Source organism: Miscanthus floridulus, chromosome 2 (assembly GCF_019320115.1).
Source record: "Miscanthus floridulus cultivar M001 chromosome 2, ASM1932011v1, whole genome shotgun sequence".
Taxonomy (NCBI): domain Eukaryota; kingdom Viridiplantae; phylum Streptophyta; class Magnoliopsida; order Poales; family Poaceae; genus Miscanthus; species Miscanthus floridulus.
This window is the reverse complement of record NC_089581.1, coordinates 179,531,373-179,550,125: the sequence shown is the minus strand read 5'-3', so window position 1 is coordinate 179,550,125 and position 18,753 is coordinate 179,531,373. Positions and strand designations below refer to the sequence as shown.

General features: G+C 49.4%; 2 protein-coding genes and 1 long non-coding RNA gene across 3 annotated transcripts; 2 read left to right on the top strand and 1 right to left on the bottom strand.

The window, feature by feature from the left end:
• Positions 1-4,450: 4,450 nt before the first annotated feature.
• On the top strand, positions 4,451-7,423 carry LOC136535911 (receptor-like protein kinase HERK 1). Its single transcript, XM_066528356.1, has 2 exons — positions 4,451-4,569; positions 4,667-7,423. The coding sequence occupies exon 2, from the start codon at positions 4,852-4,854 to the stop codon at positions 7,405-7,407; it is 2,556 nt and encodes an 851-aa protein (XP_066384453.1). The 5' UTR covers positions 4,451-4,569; positions 4,667-4,851; the 3' UTR covers positions 7,408-7,423.
• Positions 7,424-7,683: 260 nt separating this feature from the next.
• On the bottom strand, positions 7,684-13,094 carry LOC136535910 (calcium-transporting ATPase 4, endoplasmic reticulum-type-like). Its single transcript, XM_066528354.1, has 8 exons — positions 11,477-13,094; positions 11,126-11,192; positions 10,914-11,035; positions 10,308-10,586; positions 9,828-10,205; positions 9,572-9,681; positions 9,241-9,469; positions 7,684-8,564 (listed from the first exon to the last, which is right to left on the bottom strand). The coding sequence occupies exons 1-8, from the start codon at positions 12,899-12,901 to the stop codon at positions 7,989-7,991; spliced, it is 3,186 nt and encodes a 1,061-aa protein (XP_066384451.1). The 5' UTR covers positions 12,902-13,094; the 3' UTR covers positions 7,684-7,988.
• On the top strand, positions 8,457-8,981 carry LOC136535912 (uncharacterized). The gene is made up of 2 exons (XR_010779059.1): positions 8,457-8,591; positions 8,879-8,981. It is a non-coding gene; the product is annotated as an uncharacterized lncRNA (long non-coding RNA).
• Positions 13,095-18,753: the final 5,659 nt, after the last annotated feature.

Here is an 18,753-nt window from a genome sequence, read left to right as displayed (position 1 = left end):
AATTAACTAGTATTTCTCTGTATATGTTTTGTGATTGCAAGAAAATGATCGTGTCTGGCCATTCCTGATCTTAGTTCCTTAACCATGTTGGACATGCAGAAACTAATGGTTATGTGTTAACCATTGAAAGTGATATTTTTTTTTACTCTACTTTGCAGCAGTAAAAAATCACTAGTTCCAACTTTAGGTTCATAATAGTGGTCGTCGCTGTTAGTTTTTCAAAAACATGTAAATATGTAATTATTATACACGTCTCAGTCCCTTCTAGGGCAAGCACACCATGCTTTGCAGTGCACCTGTTGTCGTTACAAGTTGAAGACTGGGGATATTGGATCGTCTTCGAAGATAGGATTTGAAGGATATATGCTTTGGAAAATATGTCCTCCTCTGATCCTTACAATATGCTGTATTGCTCTGGAAGCCTTTACGATGCCATTTACGGCCAGGATAGGGCACAGCCGCACAAGGGAAGACGGGCCTCACCGTCCCCATCCCATACATGCCGTAGAAACCGTGATCCTACGCCAACCGCGATCCTTAGCCCTGTTCGTTTGAGCTGGTTTGACTTATAATCTATAACTAAAAGTACTGTTGACTGATTTAGTAAAAAAAAATATAATTTGTTGACTGATAAATCATGACTTATAAGCTAAATACGAATAAACCCTGATTTCTTGTCTGTCACTGCAACTTGACACAGACACAGAAACCAGTAGCCTCCTTCTTTTATTATTTGTTATTCCTAGGGCGTTGGTCAAGTCAAGGAAGAGAGATGCCGCGTGAAGGCGTCGCTTTCGGCCACGTCTCCGCTCATCCAGCTGCTCCCCAACACTCTCGTCCTTGTCCCTCCACTTCGTCATCCGGTCATCCTCACCCGCAACCCAACGCCGGTCAACTCGCGCAGGCGCCGCCCCGCAGGGACCCCGGCCGGTCTGCCCCTTAGGGCTAGGGCGAGACGGTGCCCGAACTGCCCGTACCATACGTGTCCCCCTCGCGGCGCCGACGCGACGCGTACTGGTGGCACCAGGGTTCACGTCTCCCTCAGCCGCCGCGCGTTATCCTCCAGTAGTCCAGTGCCAGTGCGCTAACTGACCAGTGGATGGAATGGAGGCGTGGGTTTACACTCATTTTTCCCGGTCCTTGTGTCCACACTCCAGTGTCGTCTCCCCCGCGCGCACGCGAAACACGCAGCCCCGTCTGTCATAGTGTCATCCTCTTCGTATAGTACATGTCTTTCGTCTATGATGATCAGGAACAGACAAAGCATCACGGCGCAGCGAGAATTCCTCTGAAAATAATGGATCCGATCCGATCCAGCGTGCCAATCAATCCGATTCCGTCGTGTCACGGTGCCATCTAATCTAATGAGCCCTGAAACGTGTGCATCGGCAGTGTATGATCTCGTCTCGTGGTGGGGCGCACGACGACGGCACGACAACGACGACCGCGCCTGCCCTGCCACTGCTCTGGTGCTCGGGTTGCGTGCGGGCGTGGCGGACGACGGGTGCCGCTGGAGACTTCCGCGGTCCTTCCCACCTCGCGACGCATGGATTCGGAGGGCCTGCGACTGCGAGTTGGGAAAGCAGGAGCACTAGCACCGGGCTAGAGATAATCGGACCTTGTTTAGTTGAGTAAAATTTATAAATTTGGCTACCGCAGTACTTTCATTTTTATTTAATAATTAGTATTTAATTATGGACTAATTAGGTTCAAAACTTTCGTCTTGTAATTTCCAGCTAAATTGTACAATTAGTTTTTTTCGTCTATATTTAATGCTCCATGCACGCATCACAAGATTCAATGTGATGACTACTGTAGCACTTTTTGGAAAAACTTTTTGAACTAAACATGGCCTCAATGCTCAGAAATGAGTGCTCGGTTATCATTATAAACTGACTTATAGTAATAATATAATATTTTCTCTCACGTCACGACTCATAGACCAGTCGAATAAAACCGAGAATTCCTGGTCCCTAAAAAGGCATGTATCGTATGCCGTTCTCGATTCTTCGCTCCCCCACTCGTTTTCGCCTGCTGCCAATTTGTCGCTGCTGTGAATGGAACCTCGTTGAGGTCGACGTGCGCGCACAAACGGCCGAGTGAGGACCGGCAATGAAAAGTGAAAGAAACCTGTTTAATCCGCCAACTAAACTATAGCGTTTTGTTCGTTTGGTTTATAAATCATATTTTTTAATTTATAAATAGTATTTTTCTCTTATAATAAATCAATCTATAGTACTTTTAGTCATGACTTATCAGCCAAACGAACAGGGTATATAACGGGTCAAATTTAGTTGCCAGAGATTCAAACAGTCCAACTAAAAGACCAGCTAAAGTATAACTGACTCTAGCTGTTTCAACTTAGTTAAATTTAGCTCAAGTTTAGTTGTGTATTAGCTGGAGCCAAACACTCCTACTAAAGTTTAGCTATGAGAATTTTTTGCTGAGTAAAGTTTAGCTTTAAAATTCTACTAAACTTTAGTTTAGTGGATAAAAAGGGGACTAAAGACGGATGCTTGCCTACTTGGCCTGGTGCCGTGATCTACCGTTTCTTCCTCTTGTTCGGTGATGGTAAAATGCTCATAATCATAAACACAGAACTACAGAAGAGGATCTAGGACGTGTGTGTGTATATATATATATATATATATATATATATATATATATATATATATATATATATATAGAACTACTATCCTGTAGCTGGCTACAGAATAACTTATTCTGTAGCCACTTTGAGTTATGATAATTACTATGTTAATTTACGAGATTATAGTAACTCCTTACTAAGTGGTTTAATATAACGTTATGGTAAATATCCTCATGTGTTATAGTAACCCAACTATCGTAAATATGTATTTATATTATGGTAAATTAGTATATAAAATTATAGTAAATGGAGGTGGCTACAGAATAACTTATTTTGTAGCCGGCTATATATATATATAGGGAGAGGCTATTCAGTAGCCGGCTACAAAATAAGTTATTCTGTAGCCACCTCCATTTACTATAATTTTATATACTAATTTACCATAATATAAATACATATTTACGATAGTTGGGTTACTATAACACATGAGGATATTTACCATAACGTTATATTAAACCACTTAGTAAGGAGTTACTATAATCTCGTAAAATAACATAGTAATTATCGTAACTCAAAGTGGCTACAGAAAAAGTTATTCTGTAGCCAGCTCCAGGATAGTAGTTATATATATATATATATATATATATATATATATATATATATATATATATATATATATATATATATATATATATAGGGAGAGTATATTCAGTAGCCAGCCACAAAATAAGTTATTCTGTAGCCACATTCATTTACGATAATTTTATATACTAATTTACGATAATGTCAATACATATTTACGATAGTTGGGTTACTATAACACATGGGATATTTACCATAACGATATAGTAAATCACTTAGTAAGGAGTTACTATAATCTCGTAAATTAACATAGTAATTATCGTAACTCAAAGTAGCTATAGAATAAGTTATTTTGTAGCCAGCTACATGATAGTAGTTATATATATATATATATATATATATATATATATATGGCGAGAATATATTTAGTAGCCAGCTACAAAATAAGTTATTTTGTAGCCACCTCCATTTACTATAATTTTATATAATAATTTACGATAATGTCAATATATATTTACGATAGTTGGGTTACTGTAACACATGGGGATATTTACCATAACATTACAGTAAACCACTTAGTAAGGAGTTACTATAATCCCATAAATTAACATAGTAATTATCGTAACTCAAAGTGGCTACAGAATAAGTTATTTTTTGTAGCCAGCTACAGAGTAGTAGTTCTATATATATATATATATATATATATATATATATATATATATATATATATATATATATATATATAGGGAGAGGCTATTCAGTAGCCGGCTACAAAATAAGTTATTCTGTAGCCACCTCCATTTACTATAATTTTATATACTAATTTACCATAATATAAATACATATTTACGATAGTTGGGTTACTATAACACACGAGGATATTTATCATAATGTTATATTAAACCACTTAGTAAGGAGTTACTATAATCTCGTAAAATAACATAGTAATTATCGTAACTCAAAGTGGCTACAGAATAAGTTATTCTGTAGCCAGCTACAGGATAGTAGTTCTATATATATATATATATATATATATATATATATATATATATATATATATATATATATATATATATATATATATATATATATATGTGTGTGTGTGTGTGTGTGTGTGTGAATGTTGCTAACGTCATATTAGAGGTAAATGTCCTGACCTTCCTTTAGAATTACGTCAACGAGCTACCAGATCAAATACGGGCGTAGGTAGAGTTTGCCTGACAACCTGTAAACCACGAAAATGACAGGATTAAAGGGATCACGATAAAATATCCAAGCCCACCCTCTACCTGAGATCCTCGGAAAATGACAGTGATACGCTTTCCCCACTAACCAAAAGTTCCAGCGCCTCCAATATTACCTCCATGGCTAACCAAATCTCCAAGCACCAAGCACCGGTTCCGCGTTCCTGTGGGTAGGCAGCGCCTACTACCTGCTGTGCCTATCCTGCCAATTCGCAGATTCACTTTCAGCCCGCTGCCAAACAAGCTGCAGGTTTCTGAGCAGCTCCTGTCCAGTCCTGTGCTAATCATCCACCATGACTCCCATGGGGCCTTGATGCTGCCTGCCCTGCGCCGCAGCCAGCCTCGACGTCTCTGTTCCAGGGAGACGTCCATGAGCTGCTTCTGCTTCTAGAGCCACGCTGATGGTCTTGCCGCGATTCATCTTCCACCCCGTCCATGGCTCGCCCCGTTCTTGACATGCTCCTTCAGGTCGCCGTCGTGCTGTCCGCGCTGTTGGCCGCCGCGCGCGCCGCGTTCACCCCGGCGGACAACTACCTCGTGCTCTGCGGCACGGCGGCGAACGCCACGGTCGACGGCAGGACGTTCCTCGGCGACGCCAGCCTCCCCGCCTCGGTGCTGTCGGCGCCCCGGGGCTCCGAGGCCAACGCGTCGGCGACGGGGTCGGCCAGCGGCTCCGACGATCCGGCGCTGTACCAGTACGCGCGCGTGTTCGCGGCGCCGTCCTCGTACACGTTCGCGGTTAAGACTCCAGGGCGACACTTCGTGCGCCTCCACTTCTTCCCCTTCCGGTACCAGTCCGGTGACCTCGCCGCGGACGCCAGGTTCAGCGTGTCCGTGCAGGGCCTGGTGATCATCGACGGGTACGCGCCCGTCAACGGCACGGCCGTGGTCCGGGAGTTCTCGGTGAACGTCGCTGGCGGCACGCTGGCCATCGCGTTCACGCCGACGCCGACGGGAATGGTGGCGTTCGTGAACGCCATCGAGGTCGTGTCGCACCCCGACAACCTCTTCGCCGACACGGCGCAGAAGGTGAATCCCATGGGCCAATACACGGGGCTGTCCACGCAGGCGCTGGAGACGGTTCACAGGGTCAACATGGGCTCTCCCAAGATCACGCCCAGGAACGACACGCTGGGGAGGACGTGGCTTCCCGACGAGAGCTTCCTGGTCGACAGTTCCGTCACGGTCCACAGAGATGTGCCGCCCCCGACGCTCCGGTGGACGGCAGGCTTCGCGACCGCCGAGACGGCGCCAGGCATGGTCTATGCTACAGCGACGGAGATCAACACGACTCTGATGTCCGCCAGCACCATAAGCGTGCAGTTTAACATGACATGGAAATTACAAGCCACGCCGGGGTCGGCGTACCTGCTCCGGCTACACTTCTGCGACATAGTCAGCAAGGCGGCGAACGTATTAGTCTTCAACGTCTACGTCGGCGGATGGATTGTGCTGCCGGACTACGAGATCTCCAGAGACACTTACAGCGTCCCGGCCGTGCCGTTGTACAAGGACTTTGTGCTCAGCGCCAAGGACGCCAAGGGCAACATCACAGTGAGCATCGGGACGTCCACGCTGGGCAACGCGGACCCAGGCGGCGTCCTCAACGGCCTTGAGATCATGAGAATGATCGGGAGCACCGGCGGCGGTGGCGCCGCCTCGTCGCAGAGCGGTTCAAAGAAACCCACCATCGCAATCGTCGCCGGTTCGGCCGTCGCGGGAGCCACGGTGATGATGGCTGTCGCGCTCATTGTCCTCACGGTGCGGCGAAGGAAGAAACAGGAGAAGAAGGCGTCGAACACCTGGGCCGCGTTCTCGGCGAGCGCGCTGGGCTCCCGGTCGCACTCGCGCAGCTTCGGCAAGAGCAACAGCGGCGGCGCCAGGAACAACACGATCACGCTCGGGCAGAGCGCCGGTGCCGGGTACCGGATCCCCTTCGCGGCTCTGCAGGAGGCGACGTGCGGGTTCGACGAGGGCATGGTGATCGGCGTGGGCGGGTTCGGGAAGGTGTACAAGGGCACGCTGCGGGACGAGACGCGGGTGGCCGTGAAGCGCGGCAACCGGCAGTCACAGCAGGGGCTGAACGAGTTCCGCACGGAGATCGAGCTGCTCTCCCGGCTGCGGCACCGCCACCTGGTGTCGCTCATCGGCTACTGCGACGAGCGCGGCGAGATGATCCTGGTGTACGAGTACATGGCCAGGGGCGCGCTCCGGAGTCACCTCTACGACTCCGAGCTGCCTCCGCTCTCGTGGAAGCAGAGGCTCGACGTCTGCATCGGCGCCGCCAGGGGGCTGCACTACCTCCACACCGGCTCGGCCAAGGCGATCATCCACCGGGACGTCAAGTCCGCCAACATCCTCCTCGACGACAGCTTCATGCCCAAGGTCGCCGACTTTGGGCTGTCCAAGACCGGGCCGGAGCTGGACAAGACGCACGTCAGCACCGCCGTCAAGGGCAGCTTCGGCTACCTCGACCCGGAGTACTTCCGGCGGCAGATGCTGACGGACAAGTCCGACGTCTACTCCTTCGGCGTCGTCCTGCTCGAGGTGCTCTGCGCGCGCCCCGTCATCGACCCGACTCTGCCCCGGGAGATGGTGAACCTGGCGGAGTGGGCCACGCAGCGGCTCAAGAACGGCGAGCTCGACAGCATCGTCGACCAGCGGATCGCTGTGTCGATACGGCCGGAGTCGCTCAAGAAGTTCGTTGACACCGCGGAGAAGTGCCTCGCGGAGTACGGCGTGGAGCGGCCCGCCATGGGGGACGTGCTCTGGTGCCTCGAGTTCGCGCTGCACCTGCAGGAGGCGTCGCCGGACAGCTCTGGCACAGACAGCACGCAGCTAGTTCCCAGGAGTGCGTCCAGATTCCATCGCAACCAGTCGACCGTCAGCGACGGGACAGAGGCCACCGTGTCAGCGAACTTGGGGGACCTTGATGGTATGTCGATGACGAGAGTTTTTTCCAAGATGATCAAGAGCGAGGAGGCTAGGTGAAGCTAAAATTATCTTGCATCTTCGCATCATCCCATGTACAGGACAGCAAAACGGCAAAGACAATAACCCCGTTTCTGTTCCATATATGTAAATTTCAACAAGTGCAGAAGAAACAATGTACATTCACTGATTCACACATGTAGAAACAATGTCCTCTAGACACCCTAACAATGCTATGGATCATCATCTGCCCAAGAGGAATCTCACAAAAAAACACACACACTTAACTGCTCATACGACTGCAACAAACGTATTACTGAGCAACATGTCAGAAGATTCGCAACATAACAGTAGCGCATATAGCGCACCATTAGAGAGAAAAAGCGTCAGGTAACCATTGCTGTATCTCCAGCATGTTCACAGTACCAGCATTTGTTACAACGAAAAAAATGCAATGTGTTCAACGCGATCTGATTATGAGTTCTATAGAATACCCTAGCTTGTCCTGCACGGTCATATTCCCAATCTAAAACACTCAGAAAGGATCGAGGGCCCTTAGCAACTCAAAAAAACAATGGGGTGTCACATCGAATATAGATTCCCCGTGCACTACAGATTCTAATACCGATGATCACTAGCATCTACTCTGCCTTCCTCTTCCCTGATTGTTTGCGGGCACGCGCTGTCAGGCACCGCCCCACAAATTTGAGAACCTCATCGATCAGCACCACTGGGAAGGCCACTGCTATCACCAAGAGCCATTCGTTCAAACTGAGGGGCACAATCCCAAACACTTGAGCGAGGAAAGGCACGTAGAGGATCAAGAAATGCAGCCCAAAAGAAACCGACATGGCCAGAAGAAGCCACGGATTAACCCATGGCGGCATGCTCAGAAGGCTGCCATCCTCTGACAGAGCATTCAGTGAGTTGAACATCTCAATGGCCACCAAGACAGACAAAGAGAGGGTCGTTGCTTTGATCTTGCCACCCTGCAAGTAATCGCATGGATTTGCATCAAAGCTGAATGTCCTCGCTCCTGCAGTGAATGGCGACACCTTGAAGCCCTCCCATGAGGAGCACTGGCCCCAGTTTGAGAGCTGGGAGTACGACACAAGTGTATGACCATCACTAGCCAGGTCAATTCCCAGGAAACTGCCATGCGTGTACCAGATGATGAAGACTCCCACTGTTGCAATCCCAACATAAAGGCCAATAACCTACACATGCATGGGCATGGCTCTCTGGTTAGTAAAAAAGAAGTAGCACAGCTTGTTTCATGTGGTTGCATAGGCCAACTAGAAAAATAAGGTAGCATCAAAATCCACAAGGCTATTTAATAGATTTACAGGAAATATAATTCTCTATAACCCATTCATGCTTCATTTCTTATCATCAGATATCCTTTTCACTTTAGTTGCAGATCAGTTAGATCAGATTTGACAGGCAAATAGATCTGCTCCAGACATAACTTTACATATTTATTCAAACATGCGAGTCTGATGCTGCATTTTATGTTTCTTCTTGTTACTAGAACAAAGACAGATATATCATATCTAAGTGGTGGATGTTTAAACACCAAATGTTGTTCACATCATTAATTTATCAGAAGAAAAGCTCAACCCTAAGTTAGCACATCCAAGAACACTTTGGTAAATTGGTGGCCATATTCATTCTACTGGGCTCAAGATCTTAAGGAAACTTAGTTACATTATGATAACGCTTACAGGTTTACACTACAAACTATTCACCATAAAACAATTTAGTAGATATAACTTGTTCAAAAGCATGTACGTTTCAATTTGCTACACGGCTTCATTGGACGGGAAAAAACAAGAGACCACCATATTAATCTCAAATCCATCAACTAATCAAATGATCAACTGGAAAACGTACCATATACCGAAACAGGATCCAAGGAGTGATCAACGAGTCATCACTTCTTCGAGGAGGTTTCTTCATGATGTCTTTATCAGGCGGGTTGAACCCCAAAGCTGTTGCTGGAGGGCCATCTGTAACAAGATTGACCCATAGAAGTTGCACTGGGATGAGACCTTCTGGAATACCTAAAGCCGATGTCAGGAATATGGATGCGACCTCTCCGATATTTGAGGAGATCATATATCTGCAGTTCACATAGCACACATGACTCAACAGCTAACACATATTTTAGTTTAACCAACAATTACACAATGAAAGTTTAGCCATAGCTTATCTAAAAACAAACCTAATAAAAGCCTTCATGTTGTTGTAAATAGACCTCCCTTCACCAACTGCTGCGACTATAGTACTGAAGTTATCATCTGCAAGTACCATATCCGAAGCTTCTTTCGCAACCTTACACAAGTTGATAGGACATGTCAGACACTCTTCCAACCAAACATGAGAGGAGAATAAGCGGCTGCAGCAGCCGCAGCCGCAGCCGCTTATTCTCGCAGCCAGACAGGCCCAAAAAAAATCAACAGTAATGCAATAAGCAATACCTCAGTCCCTGTAATGCCCATTGCAATTCCAATATCAGCCAGTTTAAGAGCCGGTGCATCATTCACCCCATCACCAGTCATTGCAACCACTTCACCGTCTTCTTTGAGCAATCTAACTATCTCCTGCTTGTGTTTTGGTTCTGCCCTGGAGAAGAGAAGGCCACCCTGTTGTCTTAAGAGCTTCTTTTTATCAGAAAGCGCCATGAATTCCTTCCCTATGAAGCTTTTTGAACTGATATCTTCATAAGGGCCGAAAACCCCAATCTCACGGCAAATGGCCTCTGCTGTTTCTTTGTTATCTCCTGTTATCACCATAACACGTATTCCAGCAGCTCTGCAATCTTCAATTGCTCTGTGGACTTCTTCTCGGGGAGGATCCTGTCAATAGTGTCTTTGAGTGTTACAGGTATATGCAATAATGAACAGAAGGAAGAATATACACATTTGAATAATCTTAACCAGTTAAGTAAAAGTTCTCACCCTTAGACCAACAAAACCACAAAAGATCATATTACTCTCTATGGAAGAGTAGTATGAAGGATCGAGTAGATACTTGTGAGCTGCATGTTCTTCACCATCATATGTTGCAAATTCTGCCAATTCATCCTTGTAAGCAAAACCCAAACAGCGCAAAGCACTGGCAGACATGTCACGGAGTGTAGATAATATGAGCGCCTTGGCACCATCATCCAACAGCACAACAGATCCATCGAGCAACTGAATGTGGGTACATCTCTCTAGCAGATTCTCTACTGCTCCCTGCAAAATTTATTTCCACCATGAAACAATAATATGACAAAGAAAAAGACACGGCCAACACATTGCAAGCAGTAGTAAAGCATGACATTTCCATCACAAAAATATTTCATAATTTGCAAGGAAGCAAATGGCATCTGAGTGATAAAGTATCAAACAGGTAATATGATGCAACCCTTTCAAGGGAAAAGGAGGGAGTAGCAAAATGCACAAATGGTTGGACAACATCAAAGCTTAAACAGACCAACAACAAGAAGCAGGTGATTGCTGTGCACTTGAAACTGACGATCTAAACCCACAAGGGATGCAAACTCCAGCACAAATACTTACCTTAACAAGCAGCAAGTTCTTCCCAGAGTTTACTTTCACAATAACTCCCATTGACTTTCTGGTGCGATCAAATTCCAGAGTTGCTACTCTCTTAGCAGCATTGTTCCACCACTGGCAGCACCCTTAAACAATAAATAAAAGAATAGTAATTATTACAGAACCTTTGACGATGTGTACGGCAAACATTTTACAAGGCAGAAAGGAATACATACTGAGCAAATCAGATGAATCCAGAGATGGAGTATAACCACCAGGAAGCCCCATTTTCTCAACCAAAACCTGCCAAAAGTTGAACAGTCACACCACAACGTAAATTCAACAATTTCAGGTACCTTGATGAAAGAGTTGTGTTCAATCTTTTTAATTGTAGAGGTCACTGAAAGTAGCTACCAGTTCTTTTATCATCTTTTTATTTTGTTGTATAAATTGCTATTAACTTTTTTTTGCAGATATACATTACCTGCTCCCAAGCTACATGCAAGATAATTTTGCAGTAGAAAAAAAAACTTAACCATAACAGCATCCCAAATGAAAGGAAATTTTATCACATGAACAGATCATACTTTCAGAGCAGCTTCTGTGGACATCCCAGTAGCAACATACTGATGCTCAGAGTGGGCAATGCTTGCATCATTGCAAACCGCAGCGATCTTTGCGATCATCTGGAGATTTTCATCCATACTCAAGCTAGGCCAATCATGTATCTTCCCATCAGTCGGATCATAAGTGGTTCCATCAACCTTAAAGCTCCTAAGTGTATCAGGCCACCTCCCAATTGCCACAAGCTTCACTGCTGACATCTGGTTCGTGGTCAAAGTTCCAGTCTTATCAGAGCAAATCACAGTTGTACAACCCAATGTTTCCACACTGGGCAGCTTCCTCACAAGGGCATTCTTCTGGGCCATCTTCCTTGTGCCGAGTGCCAAGCACGTGGTGATCACAGCAGGCAAGCCCTCTGGAATTGCTGCAACGGCCAGTGCCACTGCAATCTCAAAGTAATATGTGCACTTCTCAAATGAGAATTTGAAATTCCTAGGCCACCCGTCAACATACTCCCAGGAAAGGAAATACTTCAAGTTGATGAGCCAGACCAAGGCACAGATCACCCCAATTATGGCAGTTAGCGCCTCACCAAACTCATTGAGCTTCTTCTTCAGTGGCGTGTCGTCCTCCTCCTGAGATGCCTCCTGGATCTGGGCATGGATCTTGCCAATTTCGGTGGCCATGCCAGTGCCCGTCACAACACAGACAGCACTGCCGTTGACAACAGTGGTACCGGCAAAAACCATGCACTCCTTTCCCTGGATGTCAATGTCCTCCAACTCGATCTTGTGGCTGGTCTTATTAACAGAAGCGGTCTCGCCAGTGAGAGATCCCTGCTCGACGCGGAGGGTAGAGCTGATGAGCTGGAGCACGCGCATGTCCGCGGGAACCTTGTCCCCGACCCGGAGCTCAACGATGTCCCCGGGGACGAGGTCGCGCGCGGGGAGGCCATGCGACCACCGCCCATCACGCTTGACGGTTGCGTGCTCCGACTGAATCTCCTTGAGCGCCTCGAGCGCCTTCTCGGCGTTGCTCTCCTGCCAGACGCCGACGACGGCGTTGACGATGAGGATAAGGAAGATGACGAGCGGCTCCACGAAAGCGGTGATTCCCACCTCGCCCCCTTCCGCGCCGTCGTAGAGCGCGAGGACGAAGGAGACCACGGCCGCCAGGAGCAGGATGCGCACGAGCGTGTCGTCAAACTGCTCGAGGACGAGCTTCCAGACCGACGGCGGGGCATGCCGCTCGAGCTCGTTGGGCCCGTATCGCTGCAGCCGCGCCGCCGCCTCCTGGGAGCTGAGGCCGCGGTCCGCCGAGACGCCCAGCTCCGCGAGGCACTCGCTCGGGGTGCGCGCCCACGCCGGGAAGACCGTCGCGGCGGTGTCCGGCCCGGGAGCGGCGGATCCGTCCCGCCGCTTGCCTTCGTCCTGCCCGCCCTTACCCATTGGGTCGCCGACTCTCTAGATTCGAACGTAGAGGAGGCGTCCCTACTGTCCCGGGCCACCGAGGCCGCGAGATCGCATGGAACAGAAACCCTAGAAGAGGGAAGGGAGCGGAGGAGGCGGCGGCGCGGAGACTGGGCAAGGAGGCGATGGCGATTGGTGGCGCAGCGCAGAAGCAAAAGGGAGGGGTGCGAAGCGTTCTCCTATCCCTTTTTCTATATAGTGGTTCTATATAATGGCGTAAACTATTTTATAATAATTGCGGGCGTAAATGGACGGATAGATTGGGAGGAAATAGTTTAGTGGGCGATTAAATAAGGGAATTCGTGGGCTGCGCTCGCCGGTTTATCCCTTTGCTTCCTTGGACTCTTGTGGCTCTGCAGGTGGGGCCGAGAAGGGGCGCCCACGTGGGGACAGTCTGTCAGTGACAAGAGCGTTCGTTAACGTGGCGGATGGGGTCAGTTCGTTGTGAACTTGTGATGATGAGGTGTGCGGGTTAATTAACCGGGTAGAGGCAGCGGAGCTTCGTGTTTGCGATAGATGCCTTGCTTGAGCCGGGAGGAGTTCGGCGACGTCAGCAGGAGAAGCCTGGTGACGCCACGTGTGCGCCCGGGGATCTGGGCTTCGAGGCCCGTTGGCGTTTGGGCCTGCGCGAGCACGGGAAAAGGGTCTGCCGCTCCTTGCTCTCGAGACTGAAACGTGGGGCCTCTATTGCGCGCCGCTTTGCTCGGATCGGGCCGCGAGGAATCTTTTTTGCAAAAAAAAAAAGTGCGACGTTAGCCGAGCCAACCGGTTTCCTCCACGTCTCCCGAGCGAAAGTTGGTGCCCGTGACGCCACACGCACCAATGGCGAGGCGCCACGTCATCACCCGCTCCAGGCAAAGCTGGCCTGCAGCTGGCACTGGCAGGCAGGCTGCGGAAAGTTCTTGGAAGCGCCCCGGCGCGCCGGGCGGCGAGGAGGCACGCAGCCAGCACCGTTCCGGGTCCGGCCGAGACACGGAGTTTTGGTGGGCTTTGGAGCCATATTTTTTTCAGCCCATAAATAGTAATTTTAGCTATGCCTTGTCAGCTAAATAAGTCCAAATAAATACGGGATGGCAGACCGCCGCTGCCGGTGTCCGGCAACGACACAAGATTCGCGGCAGCGCGCCGCACGCTCACATGGCGCGCCCCGTGCCGTGCCGCCGGCCCGTCGCCGTGCGGTCTAGGCTTGCACGCTCGGGGAATCACGCACGGTTCGCGATCGCCCGAGCAGCTGGAAGTCGCCGGCCGTGCTACGGACGACGCACGGACAGCGCGCGCAGATCTGGGCAGCTGGGCTACAGAACAGGCGCGAGGCACGTTGCTGTCCGTCGGCCGGCCCCCGGGTGACGGCGCTGCAGGCATCGAACTGAAGGCGCGTTTAGATGAAAAAAAAATTGGGTTTTTGGCTACTATAACACTTGCGTTTGTATTTAGCAATTAGTATTTAATTATGGACTAATTAGGTTCGAAAGTTTCGTCTCGCGATTTCTCATCCAATTAGTTTTTTTTTCCGTCTATATTTAGTACTCCATGCATATACCGTAAGATTCGATGTGATAGGTACTGCATAAAAATTTTTAGAAACTAAAAAGGCCCTGAATTGTAGCAGACTGCCTGTACACAGTGCTACCGGGCGAGGACAAGGGGGGCAAGGGATCGGTGCTTCTGCTTTTGCGGTACGGCGTGGTACAGGAGGAGATACTCCGAATCGTGTCCGCACTTCGGCGTGGCGGGTCCCGTCCCGTGGCCAGGCAGAACCGCACATGCGACGGCCACGATTGGCAGGCAGTGCGCACGGGAGACAGCCAACCTGGACGTGGAGAGGGTGCGCTCTGCGTGACACCACGCTACTACGACAGCAGGTGTATATCGAAAAGGAAGGGTGGACGGTGGAGAGAGATTGGAGCTCTGGCATCCATCCGTGTATGCACGAATGCGGCCGTGGAATGAGTTATCTGACTTGAGTAGCTACTAGTACTAGCTCGAAAGCAAGGGCCCCTGTTGATGTTGGGATTGGATGCGAGCACCAGGAGACGATCGAGTTCGATCTAATATTGAGACGGCAAGGGCAAGATTTTCTGCTGAAGTGCAAGATTTGTGCTCATCACCGATGCTTGTTTTTTTTAAAAAAAAAGAAGAAGATTTAACTCGGATTCTAGTAAAGCCATAGAGTTATACAAGCGGGGGATTCTAGCTGACGATGAGCAACAAATCTAATCTGAGAAGTCCATAGCGAAGAAACATCCCAAGCCATAACAGAGTAAAATATTATGTAACTACATGTCTCAACGAAGCTTTCTTGTTCACCCGCTTAGTTAAACAATGTGCTATTACTTGTCTTGGCTTTTCGTCTTTCTCCTTGAGAAGGTATGTCTAAATCTGCACAAGATTAATACCCATATAAATCACAACAGTCGGTAGATTGAACAATGCTCTTATGACGACAAGGAAATAAGGAGTGCGTCATCCATGTGTGTCAAGCGCTAGAAGCTGCAGCTTTGCAATTCTTTTCTTCATTTGGATGGCCTTTTAATGTTAGGGTTGAGTTTTAAGTTAGCTATTGTCGACAGAATATGCTCGGCAGTCCATCGAGGGGTATCCCGCGATGGTAGATTTGTCGGTGGGGTGCGCGTGATCAGGAACCGGATGGTGACACAAGGCGCAGAGACAGCGATTTAGATAGGTTCGGACCGTCTGATCGACGTAATACCCTACATCCTGTGCCTTTGGTGCATTGTATTGATCTGTATGTAGATCTGATCTGATAGATCATATCCGCTAGGGGGCCCCTACCTCTCCTTATATACTCTGGATGAGGTAGGGTTACAAGTAAAGTAGCCTATTTGGTACTATACAATGTCTTGCGGTGCACGCTGAACAGCGCCGTGCACGCCTTAACCTTATGGGCCGGGCCACCCCTTGGGGCGTAGCCCATGTCTTGGGGGTCATACCCCCACAGCTAGTCTCCGAGCCTGACAGTAGGTGACGTAGTCACGTGGTGTCAGGATCAGAAAGTAGAAGACCAGCCGAGCAGGCAGCCAGTCCCCGGGCGTAGCCTCGAGATGAGAACAAGCATATTCACCGCAAGGTGAAGTGTGCTCACTTAGTCCCCGAGCCTGTTGAAAGATGAAGAATAAATCTTGTAGCGGGGTCAAAGAAAAAGAAGTCTGAAAGCTTGCCGACGTTGTCCGACATGTGCGTATCAAGATCCCAGATGTGCTGCCCAAGATCAGCACCATAATCCGAACAGCATGGAGCAGCTTGATAGCACACCAACGAGACGTAACAAGATCCGAGCACCGAGGAGTCCCCAGCGTAGCCGACGATGTCCGACCAACCAGGGAGTTCCCGACGTAGATGGCGATGACCGAGAACTGAGGAGCAAGGAGTTCCGGGTGTAGGCGGCGATGACCGAGCACCGAGGAACAAGGAGCGAGGAGTCCCAGACGTAGGCGGCGATGTCCGAGCATCGAGGAGCAAGGAGTCCCCAGCAACGCTGGTGATGACCGAGCACCGAGGAGTAAGGGGTCCCCGATGTAGGCGGTGACATCCGAGCACCAAGGAGTCCCCGACGTAGGCGGTGATGTCCGAACACCGAGGAGTCCCCGGCGTAGGCGGCAATGACCGAGCACCGAGGAGCGAGGAGCGAGGAGTCCCCGGCGTAGGCGGCGATGACCGAGCACCGAGGAGCGAAGAGTTTCCGGCGTTGCTGGTGATGACCGAGCACCGAGGAGTCCCCGGCGTAAGCGACGATGTTCGAGCACCGAGAAGAGAGGAGTCCCCGACGTCGCTGGTAATGACCGAGCACCGAGGAGCGAGGGGTCCCTGATGTAGGCGGCGACGTCCGAGCACCAAGGAGTCCCCGGCGTAGGTAGCGATGTCCAAGCACCGAGGAGTCCCCGACGTAGGCGGCGATGATCGAGCACCGAGGAGCGAGGAGCGAGGAGTCCCCGGCGTAGGCGGTGATGACCGAGCACCGAGGAGCGAGGAGTCTTCGGCGTCGCTAGCGATGACCGAGCACCGAGGAGCGAGGGGTCCCCGATGTAGGTGGCGACGTCCGAGCACCAAGGAGTCCTCGACGTAGGCGGCGATGTTAGAGCACCGAGGAGTCCCCGGCGTAGGCGGTGATGTCTGAGCACCGAGGAGCGAGGAGCGAGGAGTCCCTAGCGTTGCTGGCAATGACCGAGCACCAAAGAGCGAGGAGTCTCCGGCATCGCTGGCGATGACCGAGCACCGAGGAGTCCCCGGCGTAAGCGGCGATGTCCGAGCACCAAGGAGTCCCCGATGTAGGTGGTGATGTCCGAGCACCGAGGAGTCCTTGGCATAGGCGGCGAGGTCCAAGCACCGAGGAGTGCCCCGCGTAGGCGGTGAGGTCTGAGCACCGACGTAGCTAACGATGTCCGTGCAGTGAAGTGTGCCCACTTAGTCCTCGAGCACGAAGAATCCAAGGGACGAGGAGTAACCGGCGTCGCTGGCGATGAAGCATGAGCGATGAATAGTTTGGTCGACTAGTCGGCGATGAAGTGAACATTGAGTAGAAACGATCGGCGAACAGTCCGATCAACTAGTCGATGATGGAGTCCATGAACCAAGCGGGCCGACCAGTTGATCGGTGGAGAAGTTCGAGCACCAGGTGGTCCGATCACCTAGATGATGATCCTACAATACAAATATGTAGAACGGGTAGTACATTATGTAAAAATAAATGAGCTCTGGAGAAAAATTAGCAATGGTGATGAAACAGCGTATGCAGTTCGCCGATCAGTTGGCGTGAAAATACATTTATGTTTAATATAAACCACCCAAACAGTTAGTGTATAGCTGAGTCTTCAGCCCTAGCTAGCCCATAGTCCATAACGTCGAGCGCGGAGCCCATGCATGTGTAGGAGGAACAAGCGTGACCAAGGAGCCGCTGCCGATCACCCATAACACAGAACGTGGAGCCCGTAGCACGTGTAGGGAGGAGCTGGAGACAGGGCCATCTCTGGAGGCGTCCGAGCATCAACGTGACTGTTTGAGGGTTCAGAAAATCATTTGGAGAGCAAATATGAAGAAAATAGTTCAGAGAAACATTGTGGTGATATACGAAGATCAGAGAATATTTAGAAGAACGTTAAAGCGTGACTTAGCTTTGGACAGAGCGTCTGGTTAGCGGCGTATGGCGTTGTCTGATCGGCGTTGATGGCGAGCACCTGGCGGGCGGTGAGTTGTTGGTGAAGACAACCTCGGAGGTGGTTCTAAGATCAGATCTGCTGTCGCAGGGGCTGGTGTAGCAGCGATGAATCGTCGTCGTGGACCGACATGGTGAAAGGTCCTAATGGCTAGAGGAGGGGTGAATAGCCTAATAAAAATTTCTACAACAACACTTAACAAAATGGTTAGATAATTATGAGGCGAAGCAAGTGTTGCGCTAGCCTACTCAAAATGCAAGCCACCTACCACAATTCTAGTTTAGATAGTATCTATTCACACAATAGCTATGACACCACCCTATGTTAATGTGCTCTCAAAGGCTAACTAAAGAGCCACACCAACCAAGCAAGCAAGCTCTCACAACTAGCTACACTAAAGAGCTTGACAACTAGTTTGCGGTAATGTAGAAAGAGTGATCAAGAAGGTTATACCGCCGTGTAGATGAAGGAGCCAATCAATCACAAGGATGAATAACAATGAAGACCAATCACCTCGGAATCAATGATGAACACAATGAATTTTACCGAGGTTCACTTACTTGCCGGCAAGTTAGTCCTCGTTGTGGCGATTCACTCACTTGGAGGTTTACGCGCTAATTGGCTTCACACGCCAAAGCCTCAAAAGGGTGCCGCACAACC